Genomic DNA, 19,684 nt, shown 5'->3' on the forward strand with positions numbered 1-19,684 from the left:
ACCTAGACCTTCATCGAAGCCCATCACGACACATGACGATTGGGGCTCCCGATCTTGATTTTCTTTCTCCTTCTCTCGATATATCTGAAGATATCATGCAAAATATTTTGCGAGCTTGTATTGTAAAGCTTAATACTTATGATCATATGGTTGGTGACCACAGACGGTGCCAAAAGGACAGGACAATATGGGTTGGACCACGGAACAAATAGGTATGAGGTAGATGACAGTTAAAGACAGACAGACACGCCCGAATGTTGGCATTTCATTCCAGAAAGACAAAATTAAACAAAACTTCAGAACGACTAAACTGCAGCCACTTCATCTGTCAACGCTTCTAGACATCTGTTACATTTTCGTACCTGAGTATGTTTGTGTCTCGGCAGTTGACTATGGTATTGTGGGTTTGCCCCGAGGTTCAGTTGGTGAGGGGAGATTTCGTGACTGCGCACAGCGGTGTTGGTCAATTCATGACGAACCGGTTCAAGCCAAGAGATAGGCAGCATGGAATCAATGCGAGACCTCGACCCTCATGTTGTCACAGCAAACACCGGGACCAAGAGGCACAAGTTGGGATCGGATCAAAGTCGTTCCATCGTTCAGAATAGCAGCTATCTAGGCCAGGCTGGTTGGTTTCGTCTTGTCATGTCCATGGCGACAATCTAGGAAACAGAAGAGGGAAAAAAACAGGAGAACAATGAAAGGAAACCCCAACAACAGGAGTGATAGCTGAAGAACAATAATCCTGCCCAATTCCCATTCCCGTCTATATGCGAAAACGCCTTTCTAATACCGGTCTAAACACACGAGGTTGGCCCGGCCCCCTTCCCCTTCTCTATGGGGCCCTTGTTTCTGTTCCTCGGGTTGTTTCTGCCGTGGCAATCATTTGCCGTTAGCAGCACCGCCTCAGTGTGTCTGTCTGTCTCGCACTCTATCCCCCAAGATATTTGAAAAGCAAAATCCCAACTTTTTTGTCTAAAGAGAGGTCGACCGAGGGCGGGCGGTCACCTCCTTTCTGCCCGACACAAACAAAAAACAGATCAAGAAGAAGCGCTCATATTATCGTCAATGTCGTGGGACTCGGACTTTACTCCTCGTCGTCCGTGTCGGCAGGGTGCGGGGTTCCCTTGGGGCTGTTGAGCCACTCAATGTGGCGGAGACGACGACGGACCTCCTGCTCCTTGAGCTCCTTCTTGGTCTTCTTCTTCTTCTTGCGGGCGCGGAACTTCATCTCCGAGTTGTCCTCAGCGCCCGAGTTGACGGCGCTGTTGACAGCACTGTTGGCAACGCTTGACGCGACCGTCGAGGCGATGGCGCTGCCAGGCGCGCTGCTGTCCTCGAACGAGCCGAGGTTGATGGCCGCGTTGCCGCGGAGGGCGACGCGGCCGTCGTTGACGTGCCACTGCTCGGAGCACAGGGCGCCGACGAATTCCTCGTTATGAGAAATGAGGATGACACCACCCTTGAACTCGCGGATGGCGACGGCAAGACCGCCGAGGGAGTCACGGTCCAAGAAGTTGGTCGGCTCGTCGAGCACCAGCAAATGGGGGTTGTTCCACATGGCACCGGCGATGACGACCTTAACCTTCTGGCCACCGGACAGCGAGCCGATCTCGTTGTGGTTGGCGATCTCGGGGTCCAGGCCCAGATCCTCAAAGTGCTTGGAGATGACGGTGGGCTGGAGCTCGCGGTAACCGAGACCCTCGCGAGAAGCCTCGTGGTCATCGAACTCCTGGATGAGCTTGGAGAAGCCCCACTCAATCATGGTCTCGCGGGAGACCTGAGTGTTGTACTTGGGCAGGTAGCCGCGCCATTTGCTATCAATTGTGTTAGTGACTCGTTATCTAGCTGCTGCGGGGCTGCAGGGACACTTACACTTCGTATTGAAAGGTCTTCTTGTACTTCTGACGACCGACAATGGTCTCGATCTGGCGGGCGGACTTGCCGTCCTTGAGATCGATGAGCTTGTCCATTTGCTCGCGGTCCTTCTCCGACAGCATGCGGGTCTGCTTCATGTGGACCTCGCGATCGTCACCGTTGGCGTAACGCCACTGCAGATACTGGTTGGGCGTCTTCTCGAGATGCATCTCGACGTGCTCGAGAGCGTGCTGCTTGATGTACCCGATACGCAGGTTGGGGTGCTTCTCTACCTTGCCGGTGGTGGGAATTACCTCGCCAGTGAGAATCTTGATGAGGGTAGACTTGCCAGCACCGTTAGGACCGATGATGGCCACTCTGGACGACAGAGTAAGCTGGCAAGTGACTTCGCTCAGGGAAGGCTTGGGGGCCTTGGGGTACTGATAGGAGACGCCGGTCATGCGGATGATGGCGCGGGTCAGGGACTTGACACCGGTCAAGATACCGGGGGGCGGGAACTTGAACTGGACCTGGGAGGCAGAGAGCGTGTAGTAGCTCTTGGCTTCGGGGCGGAGCTTAACGAAGTTGGCCAGGTTGCCCTTGTAGCACGCCAGCTTCTTGTTGGGCTCGTAGTGGTAGATGTCGGTGGTGACGTTGTCGAGGAAACCGGAGTCGTGGGAAACGATCAAACTGGTGATGTCGGGGTGGGTCTTGAGGTAGGTCTCGAGCCAGGCAATGTTGGCAACGTCCAAGTGGTTGGTAGGTTCGTCGAGCAGCAGGACGTCGGCGCCCTTGAGCATGGCACGAGCCAACGCCAACTTCATCTTCCATCCACCGGACAGAGAGCCGACCTTGTGGGACTGGCGCCCGTCAGGGCCGTCGGTGAAACCGAACTCGGCGAGAACCTCGATGACCTTGTCGCGACCACGCGCTTCAATCTCAGAGTCCTTCAGGACGAAGTCGAGAATGCTGATGTCGGCATCCTCACCCTGGTTGTGCTCGACGTAGATGGTGCGGAGGACGTCCTGAGGGGGGAAGCCCTCCAGCTTGCCGTTGGCAATACTGCGCATGAGCGTAGACTTGCCGGCACCGTTTCGACCGCAGAGGCCGTAACGGTGACCCTTGAGGAGTCTCAGGTTGGTGTGGGACAGCAGCAGCATACCGCCGTAGGCCAGGGAGAAGTGAGCATTGACAATCTCTGTCTCACCATCGTCCTCCTTCTCAGGGACACCGTACTTGCGCTCATCCTCCTCAACGTAGTGCTTCTGTACACCCTCGGCGACGGCAGTGGTGGCGGCGGGGTTGTTCAGGAGAGCTTGCAGGTAAGGGGAGATTCTGGCAGAGATGCGACGGACAAAACGGTGGTTGACGTCCTCGGCGACTTGGTCGCAGATGTAGGGGCGGGCCAGCTTGAAGGCGTCGGCGTTTGCCAGGCCGCCGTTCTTCTTGATCTCGGCCTCGAGGACCTTGGCAACATCGTCGCCAGAGACACGCTCGATGAGATCCTTGTCGTCGCCCATCGCTTTCTCGATGACGTCCAGCGCTCTCTTGGCCAACTCTCTGACCTCGGGAAGGGAGGCGCGGTCGTAGACGCCCTTGACACCAGGCTGCAGCTTGGGTAGGAAGGTTCTGGCCTCGATAGGGTCGTGAACCAGCTTGGTCAAGTTCTCGACGACGACAACGGTCTGGCGAAGGACCTCCTGGGCGGTGGTCGGGGTGTTGAGGGAACGCTCCAGCAGGGGAGTCAGGAGAGCGAGGACGGGAGAGGTGACGATGGCGACAAAGGTGGTCATGGACAGGGCGTGGATAGCCTTGCGCAGGGTCTCGGTGGAGGGGTGGTGCATGGTGTCGATAAGGAGGGGGATGCGAGGAGCGACGTCGTCGTTGGACATGATGCCGGTGAGGGCGGTCATGGTCTGGACAGCCTGCTTCTCGACCTCGGACTTGAGGTCGTGCATACCGCCCTCGACGAGGGGGATGAGACCGGCGAGCTTGGTGCCCATGGTCTCGCGAAGAACATCCTGCTCCTCGGCCTGCTCCTGGGTGGAGCCGACGGTCTGCTTGGCCTTGTCGGCAATCTTCTGCAGCAGAAGGAGAGCGGCAGCAGTTCCCTGCCACTTTCCGGTCTTCTTGATGAGGTAGGTATGAAGGACGGGGAGGAGGCCGACGACGAGAGCCTCGGGGCTCAGGTTGTTGAAGAGAGCGTCCAGCGCATATTGGGCAGACTCGCGAACGACGGAGCCCTTGTCGGCGAGGGCGTCGAGAGCACAGGGGACCACGCCGCCATCCTGGAGCAGGAAGACGACCTCGCTCAAGGGCGACTTGGGGGGCATGCGCTCAAAGAGGGCACCGAGCAGGTTCTGAGCAGACTCGCGCAGCTGCGGGGACTTCTTGTTGGCGGCGGCCTTCTTGACCTCGGCGAGGATTCCATATTGGTGCAGGCCAGCGAACCCGACCGTGTTGTTCAAGACTTCGCAAAGACCGTATGCGGCATCGACCGAAGCGGCGGAGGTGGTGGCTGTGAAGATGGAGGTCAGGAAGGCGGAAACTTCCTCTTGGGATGGTGGGGGAGGGGCATCGCCCTTGGCCACGACGGTCATCGTCGCTTGCTGTTCTTGCTGCGATAAGGGCGGGGTTACAGGGTGAGGCATGGAAATGGCAGCCAACACTCTGTGCAAGAATGAGGAAGAGGGAGGGAGGAAGAGAGAGAAAGAGAGAGAGAGAGAAGAAGGGAGAAGGAGAAGAGGTGTGAAGAGGGGACCTCAATTCTGCGATTTCGAAGGAGGAAGAAAATGCGCTCGTTTGTCCTCTCTCGTGGACTCCGAGTTGTGTGTGTGTAGGTCGTCAGCAGCTGGGAGGTTTCCCGTTGCGACACAATTTTTTTCTTGGATTGGGCGTGTCTGGGCGCGAATTTTCACCCCTCTACACCCCTCTTTGTCCCTTGTTATCCACCAGCAGAATCGCATCCTTGGCCCATGTGAAATTTTTTACGCTGCGTCTGCGGTACGGAGTAAGGGACTTGTCCTGGTTTTTTTTTTGCCCGTTCCCTATCAGAGACATCTGATTCGCCCATTTATACCGGTCATCTCCACTGTTGCCTCCAATCTCCGTAAGAGTACGTACCACGGGGCTCCGTACCTCATCTTTTTCGCTCCGCCGCGAAGGGCCCTTGATGCCCGAATTACCAATCCAGCAACGCTGTTCGTCTCTATTCGTCTCCTCGCACGTAACTCGGCAACGTGAATATTTCAAACGGTCGACACAACCTCCTTTCTCTGGATTAGAGTAAAGGCTGGCCGGCGCGGGGAACTGCTCCGAACGCGGAAATCCTGCTGAAGAAGAAGAAGCAGAGGAGGAAGCCCGGCCCACTAATGCGGTAGTGTCCCTCCGCCTCGAAGTAGACTGATCGCAGAGGGGGTTGGTTGCAGAGTCTCATTATGGCCGTTGTTTCGTCATTAGTTTAGACAAAAATTTCCCCTTTAAAATTGAGGCGACTACCTCTTGTGTACTTGTTGGTTTCTGTTGCAAAGAGAAGGGGAGTCTAGATAGGCCGGACCGAAAAATGTTAGCTTACCCATTCTTACCGATTATTCAGTAGCTATCGGTCCTTGGTCTCTCGACTCATCGTCCGCTGGTCTCTCACCTTTTTTTTCTTTCCCGTGTCTTTAAGGCAAGAGTAAGACGGCAGGTATTTCCACAGCATATTGATCACGGATTGGCCTGAGTAAACCGATTTTTGAGAATGCCCCGGTCCTCTTTCACGTTTGCCATCAGCCGGAATCGATGCAAACCGCGGCGGTGTCGCAAACCAAGAACCCGTATCGACACGGGAGGTGTTAGATGCCACGAGGGCTATCATGATATTCATCGCCGCTACTCGGACAACTACCAGGTCAATTACCTGGCAAATGATTGGTCTGGGCGCGAGAAGTGCAACGAGGCGTGTCCGTCACTAAGGTTGTGTGTTTGGCGCATAATACCGGAATGCAAATAGAGTTTATCAGGAGAAACCATCGGACGAAACGAATACTCTTGTGGTTAATCAGAGCCTCGAAGATTGACTGGGATGATGTTCGGATCCATGAGTGATCCCACGCCTCGCGCTTTGCTGTTTCTCGCATCGGTACAAAACTTGCCGGCGCTTTTCTTCCGCATGTGCCAATCGTCATGAACGTTTGAGTTGCGACACGATGTCTGTCGCGCTGGGATGAGAGGGGAAGGTTAAGCGAGTGCAATGACGGGTTGATTTTATTTTCTTGTCGAGTCCGTTGATGTTGGGGGTTTGGACAGGCTTCTAGAGAAACACATACATGCTTGTGTAAATTAATTAGAAAGACCCCCAATGCTTGCTTGCTTACTTACATGTTCCGCGACGAATACGGCCCGCGGGTGGGGATGTCGGTATCGGATACTTCCAGACGAGACGGAACACAAGAAGCAATGGGAGATCGCTGGATGGCAATGCCAGGGAAACAACTAGGATTCTAAATTCTGCCAGGTTCTGGGTGTCTCGTATTTTTATCAGGTATGTAGGTTAGTACATGCCCCTACTGTCGCAGCCAGGTTGGTACTTCAAGGACGCCAGGCCCGTGCTGCCGAGACCCCGCGCAAATCAGTCGGACGGGTTGCTGCTCTCTGCTCACCACGGCTCATAAAGTTGATGGACGTCATGTAAGACAGGGGCAGCGGCCCAAGCGTGGGCCCATTGGCTTTCGACCCTCCTTCCCCCACTGTTTCAGCCCTGAAGCTGCTCCCAGAGTCGTCCCCCAAGTGCCCCAAGTTGAGTTCCTGGCAGCGTGGCCCGTCGACGCTAAGTCGGACAAGCCGCAGGAGGAGCTGCGAGTCGAAACCTACGGGAACAGACCTGACGACCTTCTTCCCCTCAACTATCTTGCCAGTCTTTCTTCCATCTCAGTCTCGACTACTGGAGTCATCCGCCTTTTCATACAAACCCAGCCAGACTCGCCCTAGGGTCCGCCAGCATTGCAACTTCCTCTTCACGCTTGTCATACCCGATTCATTTCACCTGGATTTGTTATCTGGGGGCGCATTGAGCGATGGTCCGCTCCTTGTACTGTGTTTCAGGAATCAGTCGCTAGACCCTCCTAGTGTGCTCCTTCGACACAGAACCTGCTCCCTTTTTCTACGCAGACTGGGAGCTTCTGACTTCCAAGTAACTCTAACCTAACCACCCGACACTTACCGAAAACGATTTGCGAAGCATCACGTCTGCTGCCCATCATGGACCCCAGCAAAGAGGGTCTCTTGGGCGACAAGTCCCGCCGCTCTTATGATCGCGATACCGAAGACGGCTCCGACATCGATGCCACCGATTACCTCCCACGAGAGGACCAGAAGGAGGAATCGTCCTTCCCGAAACCCGCCTTCCTCTCCACTAGGCCTACCGGCTGCTTCGCAGTGCTCAAGAGACTGTTCCAAGGACGTTCACGACTATGTCTGTTCGTCGTCGCTCTTGCTTTCATCATGTGGATCGTCATCAGCGTTGGAGGAGCTGTTATGTATAAGAAGTTCAAAGGCGCGCCGCCCACCGGCCTGTCACCGCCGTGGTACCCGACCCCGAAAGGTGGCATATCCAAGAACTGGGCCGAGAGCTACAGGAAAGCCGGCGAGATGGTTTCCAAGATGACGCTGCCGGAGAAGGTCAACATCACCACTGGAACTGGCTGGATGATGGGTCTTGCTGTCGGCACGACTGGCCCCGCCGTTCATGTCGGCTTCCCCCAACTTCAATTGCAGGACGGGCCGCTGGGCATCCGATTCGCCGACAATGCGACTGCATTTCCCGCCGGCGTTACCGTCGGCGCCACCTGGAATAAGGAGTTGATGTATGAGCGAGGAAAGGCACACGGACAAGAAGCCCGGGGCAAGGGGATAAATGTCCTGCTGGGACCATGCGTCGGCCCTCTGGGGCGCTTGCCAGCTGGCGGCCGCAACTGGGAGGGATTTGGCGCCGACCCTTACCTGCAGGGAATCGCTGCCGCCGAGACCATCAAGGGCATCCAAGAACAGGGTGTCATGGCGACCATTAAGCACTTTGTGGCAAACGAGCAAGAGCACTTCCGCCAGAGCTGGGAATGGGGCCTGCCCAATGCCATCTCCAGTAACATCGACGACCGAGCTATGCATGAGCTTTACGCCTGGCCGTTCCTGGACGCCGTCAAGGCCGGCGTTGCGAGTGTCATGTGCTCGTACAACCAAGTCAACAACTCGTATGCATGCGACAACTCCAAGCTTCTTAACGGTATTTTGAAGGACGAGATGGGTTTTCAGGGCTTCGTCATGAGCGACTGGCTCGCACAGCGCTCGGGCGTCGGTAGCGCGCTGGCCGGATTGGACATGACGATGCCTGGCGATGGGCTTTTCTGGGCAGACGGCAAGTCTCTTTGGGGCCCTGAGCTCACCAAAGCTGTCCTGAACGGATCCGTTCCCGTCGACAGACTGGATGACATGGCCGTTCGCATCGTTGCCTCATGGTATCAGTTGGGACAGGACGACAAAAAGCTTTTCCCCGACGAGCTTCCCAACTTCTCCTCGTGGACCGACGACAAGATGGGGACTCTTGCTCCCGGCAGCAAAACCCCCCAGCCGCAGTTGGAGGTGAACAAGTACGTCAACGTGCAGAGCAACCACTCGGACGTCGCTCGCCGTGTTGCTGCCGAGGGCACGGTGCTGCTGAAGAACGACAACGTACTGCCCATCAGCAGAGAAGGCTTTGTCGACGCCAAACGCAAGCGCCATGAAGGGAAGCTGAAGATTGGTATCTTCGGCGAGGATGCCGGCCCCGGCAACGGACCCAACTACTGCAAGGATCGCGGCTGCAACCAAGGCACTTTGGGCTCCGGTTGGGGCAGTGGCGCGGTCGAATTCCCTTACCTGGTGCCGCCAGTGGAGGCTCTGAAGAAGGGCTTCAAGTCCGACAAGGTCGAACTGTCCGAGTTTCTCACCAACTCGCCTCCGTTCAAGAAGGACCCGTCCATCCTGCACGACCAGGATGTCTGCTTCGTGTTCGCCAACGCGGATTCTGGCGAGGGCTTCGTGTCCTGGGGCGGTAACAGCGGAGACCGTAAGGATCTCAAGTTACAAAATGGTGGAGACGACCTCATCCTCCGAGTCGCCGATAATTGCGGCAAGGGCGATGGAAACTCGGTGGGCGGCGATACTGTCGTGGTCATTCACTCTGTTGGACCTGTCGAGATGGAGCGTTGGATCGAGCACCCTGGCGTCAAAGCGGTCTTGTACGCCAATCTTCCTGGACAAGAGAGCGGAAACGCACTTGCGGATGTCATTTTTGGCGACGTCAATCCCAGCGGCAAGCTGCCGTACACGATTCCCAAGTCTTTGAAGGACTTCGGACCAGGCGGGCAGATTCTGTATCTCCCCAACGGTGTTGTGCCTCAGCAAGACTTTTCCGAAGGCTTGTACATCGACTATCGCTACTTCGACAAGAAGAAGATTGAGCCTCGTTTTGAGTTTGGATTCGGCTTGTCGTACACGACGTTCGACTTTTCCAATGTCGTCGTCGAGGGTGTCAAGCCCAAGAGCGTACTGCCCGCGGCTCGCCCATCGCCCGGAGCCGAGCCGCCGAAATTCAGCGACAAGATCCCCGACAAGAAGGAGGCCCTGTTCCCCGATGGCTTCCGCAAACTCGACAAATACGTCTACCCCTACCTAAACACTGTTGACGACATCTCGACAGAGCCGTACCCCTACCCAGAAGGTTACGACGTGAAGCAGCCCTTATCGGAAGCCGGCGGCGAGGAGGGCGGGAACCCCGATCTCTGGGAGACGTACGTCACGGTCAAGGCGGATGTGACCAACACCGGTGCCGTCGCCGGCAAGGTCGTCCCCCAGCTGTACCTGTCCTACCCAAAGAACGTCCACGGCGTGGACTTCCCGGTCAAGGTGCTTCGCGGGTTCGACAAGTTCAACCTGGAGAAGGGCGAGAAGAAGACGGTCACATTCAACCTGACACGTCGCGACCTGAGTTATTGGGACGTCCATCATCAAAATTGGGTCATGGTCACGTCCGGAGAGTACTCGTTTCTCGTCGGCGAGAGCTCCCGGCAGTTGTCCAAGGTGGGTAGCTGGTAGCTCTTGTACTTCTGTGTTCTTAATCGGCAAACGACTGTCAATGGTTATGATTGAAGTAACAAGAAGGCATGATGGGTGTTTATGTTTCTTGGATAATGTTCACGTCAAAGAGTCATGGGGGATGATTGGACATATCTGCGCATGCTTATTGTCTGTTTATAAAGGCGAATAGAGCCGTTTAAATGACGTTCCGTGTCTGTCAATGATTTCGCCGGCTCTTCGATTTTGATTTATCGACGTAACCGTGCCTTCTCCAGTCGTCCCGTTTTCATTGAATTCATCCTGTGTGCGCTCTCGTTGTGCCAAGTCTGTCCTGATCTGCCATCCTAGCTCAAGGCGATTGTGATCCCTATAGATAGAAAGACCCAGGATCGGATCTCAGACCCGAAAAGAGGTGAGCCTTAATTGGCGCCGGGAGGCGGGTTCTCGCGAACGCCGCATTCGTACTCGGAGCACAGGAGGCCGTCATGGTTACCGATGTATTTGTCTGCGAACCCATCATCGTTAGTGCTTTTGCCCCCTCCTTTTTCGCATCAAGCATCAATTAATTCATCTTCGCCGGGTTGGAAGAGGCGTTCATGAGAGATCAAACCCACCGAGATTGATGGCTGAGGCGTGATACTCGCCTCGCTCGTCGAGGCATCGGCACGCGAGGTGCGTCCTGCCCCAGCGCGCGCAATCGGCGCAGGTCGAGGAGAAGTCGCCGCCGGGCCGGTAGACGAGTTCGCCGCGATCGTTGCCGAGCATGTGATCGAGGCCGAGACGGGACCAGGAGAGCGCGTCGCGGCGTTCGCCGCTGCCGCGGCAGTTGGCCCAGATGGTGTTGCCAAGGTCCCAGACGGCCCAGCCGGATGCGCAGGTCTTTGCGAAGCCGCCGGTATTTGCGGCTGAGGGGGAGCGATCATCGAGGACAAGGCGGGCTGCCTCGTGGGGGCCGTTCTCGTGGCCGTCTGCATTGTTCTCGGGACCGCGTTCGCCCCCCTGACTTGCCTCTTCGTGGGATGTTTCGTCCCCTTGAACAGCCTTAAAGAAAACTTCATCGTCAGTCTTCTCGGACCGGTACTCGCGTGCGGTGTTAAAAACCGCCTTGGCGTTGAAGTGACTGGGGAGGAAAGTATCAGTGGGCTGGTGATGGGTAACCAAGATGCCTTCGTTAGCCAAGGTTGACTTCTTGACTGGGGTGACAACAGTCTGGAAGGTCAAATGGGGTACGGCAAAAACTGGGTGGTTGCGAGTTACGGTGATGGTGGTCTCGGCGGACTTGGACGAGCCTGCGATGAAGCCAATCGAGTTGCTTGTGTCGGTGAAGGTAGGCTGCGCATTGAATAGCATGGCAATGAAGCCTAGTATGAGGCTGAAAACGGTGAGGAGCTTCATCTTGGTTATGCAGTCGTTGAGTTGTATGTAGAAGTCTGATGGTTGGAAAACAAATCGGCGACGTATCGCGTTTGTGCGGATAGTTGCAGTGCCCAGCGCGTGCTGAGAGATGGGATGGAGAAGGAGTACAAAGGCGGTTAGTCGAGGTGAGGTGAAGTGAGGTAAGATAAGAGTTTTTCTTCGCATGTTCCTACTGCACTTGATCCTGCAAAGGAGGGCACATTTTCCATCGCTTGGAGTTTTCATCTTGTGGTCGGAGGGCTAGAGCGACGACTGTCGTATTCACCACAACCCTTTCCTGTTCCGTGGAACTGCATCTTTTGAACAAAACACGATATGTATGATGCCTCAGCATAACGCCAAATGACAGATGTAAGGCGATCGTGAACCAACATAAAAAAAACACCGAGGTTAGAGCGCCGCCTTCAGATGTAGACAGATGCGGACTTTGCCCCCAACTTTCAACTTATAGCCCTCAACCTCCTCGATGGTAGGGACATGATGACACTGGTAGGATGCTTTTTTAGTAATCAGTGTCTGCTTCCAGACCTGGCTTCAAGGCAGCAAATGGACTACCATGGTCTTTTCAGACCTTGTTTTCACCAGCATGTGCTTTTTCACTAGCATTCGTCCTCTTGATCTGCATTGTGTTTAGCTCACAAGTTCGACTTCGACGAATATGAGTTTTCTGAAGCCGTTGAGCACATGAGCTCATCGTTCAACGACTGAGAAGCTAAAGGTGGTGATGTCAGGCCGAGTGCGAACGAAGCCGATCGGTATCTGAACCGCAAACTTTGCGGCATTCCATGAGTTTGGCTTTCGGCCTCGGCGTCTTCAGCTTGTGTCGGTCACATAGTTCTCAGCGGCTTGGTGGTTTCGAGTCTCATACATGAATCTCCAAGAGAGTAGTAGACCATGACGGCACAAGGTGTTGTGATACTTGCATATGTGTTACGCCGGTTCCCGCCGACGGGGGTTGAATGAGTTGCTTCGCATTGTCATATGTGCAGAAAACGATCTTGAATAGATGTCGTTTCTCAAACTTCAAGAGACCATGACGACGGGAACGCTTTGGTGCCAACTTGCAGTGTTCCTGGGAGATGAGAAGTTCACGGGCCATCGAGAGGAGTCCCGCACTGCATTCACTTTCTCGTATTGGTGAAAACAATCAACTGATTGCAAGTTTACGGATGTCGGGGCGGTGAAGGTGCCAGACAGCCACAGGGAACAGCTCTCCCGAGACAATCGCGCCGTCAATGCTGAGGCTAACACGACGTTGGTGGAACCTAAGAATGATATCACTCGTCCGCGTGCCCGAGACATCTGCGTTTGTGGAACCCGAGAGGCATGGGACGAGAAGCATGGTCTAAGCGGCCATGGTTGATACATCGACACATCGACGGGTCGGCGACGCGTCAATGATACTGCCCGAGAGGAACCCCGTCCGAGCCCAATCTCAGCCTTGCAACCTCGCGTGACGACTCTGCCGACGGAACCAACGGGCTTTCCAATGGAAAAGGTCACTGTGTTGATATGGTCGGCGTGATCCCTATACTCAGTGTCTGTGGCATTGGCCTTGGCTCATCGTGCTACATTACACAACTGATAGAGCTCGTGGCCCAGACAGCCAACGGATTCATTTCAAAGGTTTCTTAGCCCCAAGTTTGTCATGCCATGACAAGCCTTGGCTCATGGCAAGCGTACCACCGCGAGCCGTCGCCCGTCGCCCGTCGCTTGCTGCACATATCCTTTGTCGAGCATCTCCGGATCCGCTCTCCACCATTCCGACCAGACTATTCTCATGTCCAGGTTTACAAGACAGCCTAGTCGAGTATCCCGCCGGCGTACTTAACTACGTCTCCCTACCTCATCTTGCCACGAGTGTCGTTGCTGGAACATCTTGCACGACATTCAGCCGACAATGATCAAATTCAGTCTTCCCATGCCCTTCAGGGGTCTTTTGCTCGCCCTCGGCGCCGCCCAGGTCATCCAAGCCGGCTTCCTTGACGACGGCTGCGGTTTCATCAACGAGGGATCGCAGTTCACCTTGCGCGGTGACGGCTCCATCACGACCTACTGCAACGACAAGTTCTGCAGCACCGTGGGGTTCACCGTCCTCAATCTGAACGATTGCATCACTAATGTGGTCGGCGATCTCAGGCCCAAGGCCGATGGCGAGAGGTAAATTGCTCCCCCTTTGGAGATGACAAAACACTTGCTGACGAAGCCATTGTAGGGGCAATTTTTGGAAGAGTTGCAAGGACTGTTACATCGAGGGAAGCCACATCAAGTGCCAGTGCTCGAGACTCGACGGTAGCTTCAAAGAGTCCTCTCTCGACGTCAGTAAGTATACCCAGCTAGCCGGTGAATGTTTCCTTTGACCTTTTGTGCGGACTCAAACTAATCATCCCACCCCCTGCAGACAGCATCGTCTTCAACTGGAACGGATACCTGGCCTGCCACAGCCAGATCTCGAACTGCTACCCGATGACTTGGCAGTGCATGCCCGACAACTGGTGGCCCGAGGGATGGCGTCCGACTGTCGTCGACACCCCGTGCGACATCTGGCAGGCCGCCACGATGACGCCGCCAAACCTGACGCTGCCGCCGGGGTTGAAGCTGGCGAGCAACTTGCTGCCTGGACGAACGGAATAGTCGGGGCTTTGAGAAGAGCCCGGGGATATGGCCGTAACTACGTCTGGTATTGCATGGTGGCGAGATGGACTTGAAGATGGATACACGGAAGGCAAGTACTGTGAAAGACGGGCCGAATTGGGAAGCCAGTACATAGGTGGAGGTGATATACATACCCTGGACCAAGACTGCATACGAACCTGTGGCATCGAGTTCCGTAAACGCCCTGCCCGAAGTTACACGAAAGGGGGAAGGGGGGCTTCAGGTGCCTGACCACACCATCACATTCATTGTGATGGAGGGCGATGATACCGAGTGCCCGGGCGGCGTAACACAAACGTGTCGAGTGACCCCAGGAGCAAGAACCACGAGCACGCGTACGCTGGGAGTCTACGATGTATGCGGTGGGCAGTGATGTCTGTGAGGGCGTTCTGATTGTGTCGGCGCTCTCCGGGGGTGGTCAGCGTAATCTCGGCAACAAAGCCGGCCCACGGTGAGGTAGGTGAAAAGCGGAGGCCGCTCCAAGATTGGGCGACGGGTCGGCGATACATCCTACGGCAGCTGCACGCGTCAGCATCGGTATTTGAGATCCAAGGGTGGGAGGTGTGAGCCACAACATTGACAAGCCACATTGTTTGGGTAAGCCGCCAGTGTCACTCGTGCATCTCACCGTCGGTGTCGGGCGAGGCGGGCATTCTAGATGGTGGTTCTGTGTCGATGCTGATTTGGTTGGCATGGCTTACACAGCAAAAGCGCAGCATATCGACCGCTGACATATCGTCGGCCGCCGTGGGGGTTGATGACTTGGCGCAGGGTTGGTGTAAATGACGGCATCCTAAGGACAAGCCGGGTTTATCATGCTTCAGAGCAATCGAACTCCGATGACTAACTCCGGCAGTGTTGTCGGCGACGACCGACACGCGCGGGATGAGGTATTGGGTGCGTGAGGTGTTGGGCGGTGCGATGATCGTCCCGTCGCGCGCCGGCACAGGCTACACACACAGCCATGCCTACCTACCTACGGCAGAGATACTACTTGACGAGGTGGTTCGGGAATCAATCAGTGAAGAAAACGATACAGAGTCGGAAGGAGCTGGTGGATGAGCACTGCAATCGATGCAAGGAACTATGCCCTTCCCGTTCCGCCCGTCTTGCATTGCAAGGTCGCGGGAGGAAACAAACCAAGGAAACGGAAAGGAAGCAGGGCATGGCGCAGGGGATGTCTGCGCGGGCTGCCTCCGTGAAAGATGAGTCCCGATTCAGAGGAAGGATAACCATTTGTGGCACGGTTTTTTTGGGGCGGAGACGCAGAAGCAGCCACTCGGAGAAAGCCACAGACACAGCCAATCAGGATTCACCCCAGCCACAGATCCTTCATCCCATTGGGCGTCGGTCCGAGCCTGAGCTTATTCAGTGGAGATGAATATCCACTCGGCCGTGGCGCAGTCGTCGGTCACTCCTGTCAGTGTCAGTATCTATCTGTATGCATTATGATTCATCCCTCGTCCATGGTCCATCATCCACCCATCATCCCTCCATCACGTCAACTCCACCACATCCTACGCTCCACGTCTTTTGTTTCTTGTTAGTCCCCGCGCTTGTTTCCCTCCCTGCCGTTGCTCCTTCCTTTTTTCCCCAGCGTAACACAGCAAACCAGAACCACGTCGACTCGCGCTTAAGCATCCCTTCCTGGCGATGCATGCCCACCTACGGTCTCCCCGTTGGTTCCTCTTCGCGCCTTCGCATGCACGGCGCTTCTTCCGTCAATGACCGCCGGTCCGGATCACAGAGCATCTGCGAAGTCTGCCTTGCCAAAAATTGAACACGAGCTTCTTTTACTCTTCAAGCGGGGGCACATGCTCGGCGCTTATTGTTGTGGTTTTCCTTTCAGTGCCTCTGCACACCGTGGTCTATCCAGGTCGTTCACGATCGCCCGGCCGCCTCCTCATGCGGCCGCAATCCGTTCGATCGATCTGTTCAGACAGGGCTGGATGTCAAAGCTGCATCCAGCCTTGTTTTCAGCAGCATGCATCAAATCCTCGAGAAAGCGACCTCTCGTCAGCATTATTGGTCGATGCCCCAACGCCCGAGGTCCAGATTGTGAGCTTGGCCGCTGCATCAGGGTTCTAGGCCCGAATCACCACCGACCTTTCGCAGCGCCGAATAAGCGCGCAAGAACTCCAACCTGGGGCAAACCATCTCCGTTCTCGATGACTGCGTCACTCGCTGGGGCGTCTGGATTCTAGTGTAAACACCTCACCCCGGTCAGGGGAAATGCCTCGTCGACTCCTCCACAACTGTTGAGAGAAGTGGGATGCGGGGCGGCTGATTTGCAACTCGACCAACCAATCCCTCGTGAAACTTGTTCGATCTTCAGCCCTACCGAAGCATCCCATCCCCGCATCATCTGCGACTCAGATCAGGGCAACCGTTGTCTTGGATGACACCACACCACGCGAGCTACAAACACAGTCTGTAACAAGACCGGTTCGGTATCTCAAGTCCGGCAAGGCCTCGGGTTCGTCATTCCATCTCAATGTCAAGCTTGCCTCTTCTGGACAGTCATTCAAAGAAGTCCCCACATTCGCCACAAGTCCGCTCCGTGGCCCGGCGATCACCCCGGTCCGCTCGCTTCACTGCGTTTGAGTCCAGAGGCACAACGGCAAAACACCGCTCCGCTCGCCACTCCACTGATACAAATGGTGTTGTGTCTGCATGCTCGATGAATCACCCTTGGATGGCATTGTCGCACAAGCCCAGTGTAGTTTCTTCGGTTTGCCAGAGGAAGCTTTCAACCCGGTCAGCAACAGCGCCACTGCCTTCTGCCGACTCCGTACATCCTTCGTACCGAGCACAGAGGCCGGCCGCTAGATGTATTCTTGCCCCGGGTACACACTCAAACTCACTCGATCAACCAGATTTGCGAGCTCGTTGGATGGTGAACAGCCGTTAAGCCCATGTCACAGGGACGCCCCCCCCCCGCCGCTAAAATCTGACGTTGTCTTTCTTGGGACCCAGGGACCTTCTCTCACTCTCCGCCGAGCATCTCTTCGAGCAGCCTATGACCCATCTAGTGTCGTTTCTCACCCATGGTAGGGCTGCATCTATGACCCCTGCCTGGCCCGCAACACCCCAGAAGCAGACATCGCCCACAGCTTGGCCTTTGCGACTACTGGGTATGGACCCATTCTGTTCACTATCGTCGTAGGCCGGGGTATATCGAGGCACTCTGGACAAAAATACGTTTTGCTCTGTCAGCAGTCCTATTTACCGATGCCTGTCTCGTTATAGCCAATCATCGACTTCGACCTTATTTTCCTGCCCATCACACTGGATCGACCGCCCGCACACATCTAGGACTCCGGGGCCATGAGCCATCGAATGTCCAGGAATGTTCGATAGTGACCAGAATGGATGCACAGCTGGTTCTTCGGAACAGGTGAGGCTTGGTTGGGGTTAGGATCTCGGAGACCACCCGTCGGCTGTTCCTGGGCCCAGCCTACACCCTACCTAGTTCGTATCGTGGCTCGACTGCACTCCGTTTGGAATGTCGTACCCATGGCTCACATCCCGATGCCCCTTCCATCAGCCCCAGTCTCAGCCCCGGCCACTGATGGCATAATGTGGAATCATGTGTGTTTAGAATTCATGTTACTCGATTGGTGTCATCAGAGGGGTGGATGCTCGGCATTAGCACGCGTGACTTACGCACTCTCGTCCTACCTTCAACTGCCACTGTCCCTTGTCACTCTCGACCGTAATCATCTTCTTCTTTAGGCCATTTACATGATGCAACGGCCGCATCAAACAGTCTTCGCCTTCAGTCCCGACGTTGCCGGATATCTGGCTCGGTGCTACTTGTCTCCAAGCCTTTCTGACCTCCCCGCCGGTCATCAAAGGGCCTGCGGACGCACATAATCACACTATTATCATACGCTCTCTCCGGATTCTCTGCTGCGGAGACTCTTTGAGGAACTCGACGGCTATTTTGACTTGCCAGCCGCCTATCGACGTCATTGAGCGGACGATCATCTTCAGCTGCCTACCTCATTTGGACCTTCTGCGAGATTAAGACCTTCTCCGAGGTGGATAGCCACAGTGATGAGCCAGAACCCTGAGATCAAGAGACAGGATATATTAACGACCTCGTCCGGTCCGAAGCCTTGCTCCCTTCCTACCCACAGATACACCACCAACCTTACTGGTCTTGAAGTTCAACTCGAACAAGACATTCCGTTTACTCTAGAAGACCTCCTTACCGCCTTTTCATCCAAACCCCTTGCTCAAAGGTCATTTTGTTCCCGCACTCCAGCAACAAACATGTCATCACGTTCGGGCCGTTCAGGGGGGTCATCGAGCCACCACCGCAGCTCCAAGAGCAGCAAAAAGCCAAGGGCGGTTCAAGTCAGTCATGGTCTCTTCTTTGTACTGCATCCCTCATACAAGTCACTGGAATCCAAACCCACTCTGCACATGCATGCCCCTTTCGAGACCTTTAGGTCATACCCAATCTTCTCTTCGAGGAGCGCCCTCACTGACCCACGCCACAGCGTTCGATCCAGCAACTGATCGAATCCCTCGAGACACACCGCGTCAACACGCTGACGGAGCTCTGCCGCATCGAGCGTGTGGCGGCGACGTGCGAGAATGAGGAAGACGCCCTAGCCTTCCAGGGCCCCATGACCTCGGCCTGGGACTACTATGTCAACAGCAACCAGTTCCTGACGGAGCTTCGCGGCCTGACGCGCAGCTACCCGCTTTGCAGCGATATTCTCTACGACGCCCACATACGCGTGCGCAATGACCCGGACTCCAATAAGAGCTGGAACCTCGCGTGGCTATGCCTCATGAAGATCCAGGAAGAGTAAGCACGCCCCCGAATACCCCAGCAGACGTCCACGCGGTGCCAGTTTGCGCGCAGAAAGAGAGAAAAGAAGAAGCAAAGAAGAGACCAAAAAGGCTGACAACACGGGCATGAATAGCGGTCTAGTTTCCGGGTACGCCGCCCTCGAGGCCGCGAAGCCCGAGATGTGGGGAGGTCGCGAGCCCTCGGCGGACGAGGCGGCGCAGCTCGGCGCGTGCTTCGAGTACGAGTGGAACAAGGCCGTCGACACGATGCTCCGGCACTGGTCCATCCCGCCGACCTGGTACTGATTGGTCGCCCTTGCGGCAAAGTTGCCCATGCGCCGGCCGGCCGGCTCCGAAACCACAGAGGCAGGCAAAGCTGGAGAAGATGACGACAACTGTGACTATGATGAGTGGATTTTAGGACTATGATACGAAGCAAGCACATTTAACCAGAGGGAGGAGTATCTTGGAGCATTTGAGAGCGAGACATTCAACTGTTGACGAACAAGTACTAGCATTGGTATGGGTGGGCAACAACGGCATCGGCGTTTGGGCATACACCACACTCGTCCCACGACGACGACAACAACGGATTTCAGGGCGTTTCGATTTGATCATCTCCCCCGGCCCCCGCCCCCTCCCTTTCTTCTCCCCTACGTCCTTGGCTACCGCATATCAGGGCAGGGGACCGAGGGGCAGCATACGGGAGGGGGCATGCAGACCAAGGGCACATGGCGTCGCGGCGGGTTTCTGGCAAGCCTACCGCAGACTTTCTTTTTGGGATCTTCTTTGCTTTTTTGTTGTTTTTTTGTTAGATAAGAAAGCACCTAGACACATGGCCACAAGAAGCTTCCGA

At 55.5% G+C, this 19,684-nt stretch overlaps 6 protein-coding genes across 6 annotated transcripts; 3 read left to right on the forward strand and 3 right to left on the reverse strand.

Moving 5' to 3' along the window:
* Window positions 1-1,087: 1,087 nt before the first annotated feature.
* Window positions 1,088-4,508, reverse strand: CH63R_06986 (ABC transporter; the record flags this gene model as incomplete). The annotated part of the gene is made up of 2 exons (XM_018301961.1): window positions 1,088-1,817; window positions 1,876-4,508. 2 exons carry the CDS (start codon window positions 4,506-4,508, stop codon window positions 1,088-1,090), a joined length of 3,363 nt encoding a protein of 1,120 aa, XP_018156739.1.
* A 2,590-nt stretch (window positions 4,509-7,098) lies between these two features.
* Window positions 7,099-9,969, forward strand: CH63R_06987 (Beta-glucosidase; the record flags this gene model as incomplete). The annotated part of the gene is made up of 1 exon (XM_018301962.1): window positions 7,099-9,969. One exon carries the CDS (start codon window positions 7,099-7,101, stop codon window positions 9,967-9,969), a length of 2,871 nt encoding a protein of 956 aa, XP_018156740.1.
* Window positions 9,970-10,370: 401 nt separating this feature from the next.
* On the reverse strand, window positions 10,371-11,346 carry CH63R_06988 (CVNH domain-containing protein; the record flags this gene model as incomplete). The annotated part of the gene is made up of 2 exons (XM_018301963.1): window positions 10,371-10,456; window positions 10,566-11,346. The coding sequence occupies 2 exons, from the start codon at window positions 11,344-11,346 to the stop codon at window positions 10,371-10,373; spliced, it is 867 nt and encodes a 288-aa protein (XP_018156741.1).
* A 1,921-nt stretch (window positions 11,347-13,267) lies between these two features.
* CH63R_06989 (CVNH domain-containing protein) lies at window positions 13,268-14,001 on the forward strand (the record flags this gene model as incomplete). The annotated part of the gene is made up of 3 exons (XM_018301964.1): window positions 13,268-13,527; window positions 13,583-13,689; window positions 13,769-14,001. 3 exons carry the CDS (start codon window positions 13,268-13,270, stop codon window positions 13,999-14,001), a joined length of 600 nt encoding a protein of 199 aa, XP_018156742.1.
* A 266-nt stretch (window positions 14,002-14,267) lies between these two features.
* CH63R_06990 (uncharacterized protein) lies at window positions 14,268-14,716 on the reverse strand (the record flags this gene model as incomplete). Its single annotated transcript, XM_018301965.1, has 2 exons — window positions 14,268-14,541; window positions 14,595-14,716. The coding sequence occupies 2 exons, from the start codon at window positions 14,714-14,716 to the stop codon at window positions 14,268-14,270; spliced, it is 396 nt and encodes a 131-aa protein (XP_018156743.1).
* A 3,365-nt stretch (window positions 14,717-18,081) lies between these two features.
* On the forward strand, window positions 18,082-19,134 carry CH63R_06991 (uncharacterized protein; the record flags this gene model as incomplete). Its single annotated transcript, XM_018301966.1, has 3 exons — window positions 18,082-18,384; window positions 18,531-18,844; window positions 18,963-19,134. The coding sequence occupies 3 exons, from the start codon at window positions 18,082-18,084 to the stop codon at window positions 19,132-19,134; spliced, it is 789 nt and encodes a 262-aa protein (XP_018156744.1).
* Window positions 19,135-19,684: the final 550 nt, after the last annotated feature.

Source organism: Colletotrichum higginsianum, chromosome 5, assembly GCF_001672515.1.
Source record: "Colletotrichum higginsianum IMI 349063 chromosome 5, whole genome shotgun sequence".
In the NCBI taxonomy this organism is placed as follows: domain Eukaryota; kingdom Fungi; phylum Ascomycota; class Sordariomycetes; order Glomerellales; family Glomerellaceae; genus Colletotrichum; species Colletotrichum higginsianum.